General features: G+C 46.3%; 1 protein-coding gene across 2 annotated transcripts in view; it reads right to left on the bottom strand.

Annotated features, from left to right (window-relative positions):
• The window catches only part of ripor2 (RHO family interacting cell polarization regulator 2), a 41,477-nt gene that overhangs the window by 10,021 nt on the left and 25,208 nt on the right, over positions 1-6,248 (bottom strand). For both annotated transcript variants that reach the window (XM_056582094.1, XM_056582095.1), the window contains exons 7-12: positions 2,845-2,994; positions 2,098-2,161; positions 1,604-1,647; positions 1,214-1,339; positions 677-825; positions 32-161 (exon numbers count right to left, since the gene is read on the bottom strand). In XM_056582094.1, the coding sequence (XP_056438069.1) occupies positions 32-161; positions 677-825; positions 1,214-1,339; positions 1,604-1,647; positions 2,098-2,161; positions 2,845-2,994 (663 nt within the window). The remainder of the gene's footprint in view (positions 1-31; positions 162-676; positions 826-1,213; positions 1,340-1,603; positions 1,648-2,097; positions 2,162-2,844; positions 2,995-6,248) is intronic.

A 6,248-nucleotide genomic window follows, 5' to 3' on the forward strand; every position in this document is an offset into this window, starting at 1 on the left:
GACAGTGGTCTCGCGCCACAGGGGGACTCACGAAGAAGCTGGTGTCCTGGAAGGTGGGGGTCTCGGGGGTCCCCTGGCTGTAGACGGACACCCGCCGCTGGAGCGCCGCCGCCTTGCTGACGTTCCCCGAGGACAGGCTGAGGTCCTCCACGTCGAAGGGGCTTCACGGGGCGGGAGGGAGGGGGGAGAGGGAGAGGGAGGGGGAGAGAGAGGTTGAATAAGGGAGGGCTTTGGTAGAATAAAGTTGAATGGAATTAAAGGTGAAGTCTTTGATTGTCTTCTTTGATTGTGTTTTTTTTATTAGATCCCTAAAGGTGTAATAAAACCCAGTTCTAATATCAGCCTGTTTTACCACCAGGTGGGAGCCCGGATTATTCTTTAAGAGCGTTTTAAAGTCCATCCAATGGAGATCATCGATTATTTATCTGGGTGGCCACGCCCACTTGTGACGTCACTCAGGAATAGGACTTTTTAAATTGGTTGACCCGACTAATCAGCCTCACACCTGGGGGTAGATAAGGACCCTTATAAACAGAGTACTCTTATGAGCATTAGTTTATGAACCAACAAGTTATGCAGATTACAATGACTCCCTCCCCATGACAGACTGCCCGTATGACGAACATCATGGGATGGCGTTCCACATAAAAGCGATGTGTAAACCCTCACTACTTACAACCAGGTGACCTCCAGGTTGAGTTTGATGGTTCCCAGGTCGTTGACGTCCACGGCCACGACCTGGGGCATGGCGGTGAACAGCTCCTTGGTCTCGCAGATCACAGAGCCCACTAGGATGTGGGTGGCCAGCCCCTTCAGCTCTGTCACCTGGCGGGAGAGCATCACCACCACAGACTTGAGTTATTGTGTTATCCATTGTCTTACAACATTCTCAGAATGGGTTTCCCCATCGGGAATCGAACCGATAACCCTGGCAGCGTTAACGCCATGCACGACCAGAGTTGGGCTAGACAGTACCACCATAACCAGGTTTAATAATCTGGTTGAGAGTCTATGAAGCTCATTAATCCTAGCAAGAGATAGCATAAGCAAGCTAAGCTAACCCCCTGTGGATAAGGGCAAGTTCCTTTGAGGGAGGTCTCATGCTACACTCAAGACTTTAAAACTATAACATTTGAAGAAAGCGATCTATCCATGGCAGTCTGTAGGTGAGCAGTTTGGTGGTGGGCAGCAGTCTCTTGGTGAGCACAGGCACCTTGATGTTGATGAGGTCCGTGATGAGGGGCATGAAGACCATCTCCTCTCCGTCCCAGCTCTGGCGGGAGTTCACCTCTATCTTCCCCTTCAGCTTCCACCGCTGGCGGCCGTACCGCATGAAGATCTGAGAGGGACGACAGGCGGCAGAGGAACAGCTTGAGTTAGGGCATCAGGGAGAGAGAGCAAAATGTGAAAAACTTTAAATACATTTTAAACAAAACAGTTCTTAGTATAGTCAGACCTTCAAATATACGGTTATTTTAGACTGAAAGCCAAAAAACGGAAGCTATATAGAGCAACTGGGAAATGGATTTTTTTGAAGCATTCCCCTGGAGCAATGCTAGATATATCACAACCAAAACAACCAGAGAGAAGAACCAAACCTTACCTCGTACTGATCTCCGGGACAGAGTCTGGCGAAGCCTGCTAGACCTAAATGTCAGAAGAGATGAATAAACATTTCACTCATGTGATCACCAGGCCTCTGCGCTTATGTAAGCTCTGCCTGCTTTCACAGTTTCACAGACGGATAAAAGGTTTCTTTAAAAGGAAATTAGGAACTTATGAAGTGTGCTTTTGAAAACACTTGAAAATAAACCATCCAGCATCACAATACTTTATAACCCCCACCTCCAGTTGAACAGACTTTTTTTTTCAAACATTGAATTTAAAAGTAAAATGTCATACTTTATTTTCAGGATGTACTCCCCATTAAGAACCATCCTTTTACTTATACTATTAAAATGTTAATACTTTCAGTAATGCTGTGGTGTAGGGCATATCGTTATAATACTAATACTATTAGTAATGCTCATGTGTAGGACATATCTATGTTCTTCACCAGAGACATCATATGTTGTGAAAGCATCACTCTCAGCTCACCTTTCATTTTGATATGGAACTCCCCAAGTAGGCTCTCCAGCTCGATCTCAAAGGTGCTCATGTTCTGCATACAGGAGACGGAGGCACCAACAACAGTCATTTGAGTGAGGAGGACAAGAGGTATTTACACCAGTCATAACTCAAAGTCAAGAGGATTGAGCTCCAGGCTTAAAGGATAACTTTGGGAATCATGGAAAGTATCTCGAAGTCATCCTGTAAAAATGGCTTGTAATTACTGTTTCAGTGAGTTATGTTGACACGCATCTAAGGTTAAAAATCAAAGTATCTCAAGTATTTGAAGTGGAAATTGTAAGTATTATCTATGCTTTCACTTCAAGGACATCTAGATCACCATCACCACTCAGGTGCATGGGTTCTAGGCAAGGGTCTTTGAAAAGAGAAGCACAATGTGCACAACACTTAATCTCTCCGCCCAAGGATTTTCTTTTCACATTGCTCATATCGCTTGCCAACAGTCCATTGAAAGCTTTTTATGTCTTTGAACCAGAATGCATTTCAACACCATGCTAATCAGCCTAAGCTACATGTAAGCTGCTATGTTTGTGTGTCTACCTCTGTGAGAAATCCTCCTGGGCATAAATAGATATATAGCTTGTAGCTTGACGAGCATGCAGCATGGTACAAAAATGAACACGATTTTGTTACCAAGCTACATGCTGATCAGGCTCTAAGCTAACGGCACCACCTGTATGCTAGGCCGGCAGGCCGGCTGGCGTGGCCGCGTACCTCGGTGTACTCCTTGTATCTGCGGTTGACCTCGGCGATGCTCTCCTTGGTGGCCTTGGTGGAGGGGGAGGAGGAGAAGGCCTGCTTCATCCTGCTGGCGCCGTCCCTCAGCCGGCTCTGGATGCAGAACGCCTCGTACAGCTCGTCCACCTGGACGCACACGCACGCGCACACACACACACACACACACACACACACACACACACACACACACACACACACACACACACACACACACACACACACACACACACACACACACACACACACACACACACACACACACACTGTAGTTTAGTAAAGGCGACAGAACCGTCTAATCATCCAAGGGCAAACTAAAGTTCGGATGTACTGGAGTCATGGTCGGAACTCTTCTTTATGGGACCGGCCGACGCGGCACTCCGATGCTTCCTACACGGCTCAGCCCTTCCCCTTTGCTTTATAGATCTGTTTCCCCCAGGGAGAGGACAGGGGGGTGAGGGTAACTAGGATGGAACAGGAGCCATGGAGCCGTGACCCAGAAAGAGCAAAGAACATTGATCCGACAAACTGGGAGAAAGTGGCAGCTATTTTTGGACGTCAACGCTCCACCTTTTCAGAATTGTCATTCCAGGAAACAGAGCTCATGATGCAGGCCCCTTTTACTATAGTCTCAGTTATCCCCCCCCCTTCAAAACAACCCCCCCCACCCCCCCCTGTCCTAGCCCATGTGACTCTCATTGGGGGGCAGACGGCACTAATAGCCCATTTGAAGAGCCGTCTGGAGTTTCTGGTTTACACACGCCCGCACCAGCTAATCACGGCCCCTGGGGACCTGGGACCGTTCCCATGGAAATGCTGTTCAATTTTGTGCTTTTTTTTTTTCTTCTCAGAATGATGTGCAAAACATTTGAAAACCTCAGCTGGTAAGTGAACATTAGAGCCGGGAGGGGGTGTCCGTGTGTTGTGTGTTAGAGAGCGAGAGCGAGAGAGAGAGAGAGAGAGAGAGAGAGAGAGAGAGAGAGAGAGAGAGAGAGAGAGAGAGAGAGAGAGAGAGAGAGAGAGAGAGAGAGAGAGAGAGAGAGAGAGAGAGAGAGAGAGAGAGAGAGAGAGAGAGAGAGTCCTTTGCCTATATAATTTAGGTGAGGGCGACCATTTTTGGTTTACACTGCAATTGATACAGCAGTAGTCAATTGTAATATTCCTTACAAATATTTGACAAAATGCCCCTGACTATAGGTACACTTTCCAACAACTTTCCTTGAACTGCCCCTTCAATCACTTAAATCATCATCTCATACAGCCTCTTTTAAAACAGCCCATAATAACCTCATCTTCCCCAGCAGAGTTTATTGATATGGCAACAGCCAAGCAGAGCCAATCACCTCTGGAGAGCTCATCAAAGGGAAATATTCAGACGTGCCTGTCCTCTGAAATATTCATACTTCGCCTCACCCTTTATAACACTCATTAGGGAAAAGGAGGAAATTGGACCATTTTGGCACTGGCTGTCCAAAACGGCTCCCTACAATATCCTCGGTGTGTGTGCACATGACAGAGGGGTTGCAGAGAGCAGAATGCATTAGTCCCTGCAGCTATTTCTTCTGTCGGTTCTTAGTTGTCTCAACCTTTAAAGAGTGAAAGAGAAACACCCGCCTTATTTTGCTCTCTATTATTCTTTGTTATCCGTGTGTGTGAGTGAGTGAGTGAGTGAGTGAGTGAGTGAGTGAGTGAGTGAGTGAGTGAGTGAGTGAGTGAGTGAGTGAGTGAGTGAGTGAGTGAGTGAGTGAGTGAGTGAGTGAGTGAGTGAGTGAGTGAGTGAGTGAGTGAGTGAGTGAGTGAGTGAGTGAGTGAGTGAGTGAGCGAGCGAGTGAGCGAGCGAGCGAGTGAGTGAGCGAGTGAGCGAGTGAGCGATTGAGTGATGCTCACTAACTTGTAGTATTAGTATGTATTATATGACGGTTCACAAGAAAAAGGGCAACGCTTCCATTGTTACAAAGACGACCGGGTCCTATTTTAGCGCAGGCTTTTCTGGTAGGGTCGGCATAGGTGTGTGACAGATGACAATGAAGAAACATGCAGAAGATAAACTACATGGGGATGAACAACTGCTGAACAACACTGAACCTGGCAGCAGGTAAACCGTGTTTTCCACACTCTGATTTTGGATGGCAGAAAAATCTGAATTTACAACTAAGTGAAAGACCCAGCAAGCAAACAAGCAAAACATCATTAATCCACGCCATGCTGTAGGATTGTAAGATAGGCGAGCGCAGACACAGGCACAGGTCATAGATAGTTACTCACTGTTGTGGTTCTGATAAGAATCTCCTAATGCTGCCTACAAGAACCAGCTACACTTAAACATGCCTGGGGGCTAATGCTACAGGGTGGTCCCACACACACACACACACACACACACACACACACACACACACACACACACACACACGGTACTGACAACACCAACCCATGGACAGACAGACACACAGTGGGCCGGTGGTTTTTGGGTTTAGTAGTAAACAGGCCCCCCCCCGAACCAAACTAAGCCCCCCCCCCCCCCATAAAAGTAGGAATTAAAGTAATTATTTGAATTAACATAACTCAGAACCTAAAACATTCAAATAATAAACAACCTACAATATATCATCCAATCTCAGAGTTATTGGAATACACATTGTTCAAATGGTGTATTCTGGTGGACCTTTCATTAACAACCAAGCCAGAAAGCATTATGATGGGACAAGCCTGTGTTTTTTCAATCAAACCCAATGTAACCATACCATACCATACAGAGAAGAAACCCTGTTTAAGGTTTCTGGTTGCAAAGCCATTTTACAGCTATAAACTCATTCAGATCATCGTTTTAGCATGTGGGGTAAGCCTATAGAATTAACATTGGGGAGGTATCTGGGGTAAACATGTTGGAATAGGGTTTACTGCTAGGTTTAAAGGATTGGTTTAGCTTGAACCATTGGTCGGACTGGGTTGTGGATACAAAAGGTAAATCTTTAGGATGAGGCATGAATCCTCTTCAGAGTCAGCCATTATCCTACATAGTAGGGGTTTACGTGTGCACACTCCAAACTGCCTCAGACACATATACACAAACACACTCAAACGTGAGCGCACACTCAAATGCGCACACACGCACACACACGGATTATGAAGAGATTATAACAGGCGGGGCACATCAAACATGTGTGTGTGTGTGTGTGTGTGTGTGTGTGTGTGTGTGTGTGTGTGTGTGTGTGTGTGTGTGTGTGTGTGTGTGTGTGTGTGTGTGTGTGTGTGTGGCAAGAGTAGCAATGAAGAAAGGCGGGGCAGGGATTAGGGGTTGAAAGTCCCGTTAATTAAACAAGTAATGCAAATGTGACACATTATTGTATGTTGTAATGAGACAAAAGACACAAGCACACAGAAAC

Source organism: Gadus chalcogrammus, chromosome 22 (assembly GCF_026213295.1).
Source record: "Gadus chalcogrammus isolate NIFS_2021 chromosome 22, NIFS_Gcha_1.0, whole genome shotgun sequence".
Taxonomy (NCBI): Eukaryota; Metazoa; Chordata; class Actinopteri; order Gadiformes; family Gadidae; genus Gadus; species Gadus chalcogrammus.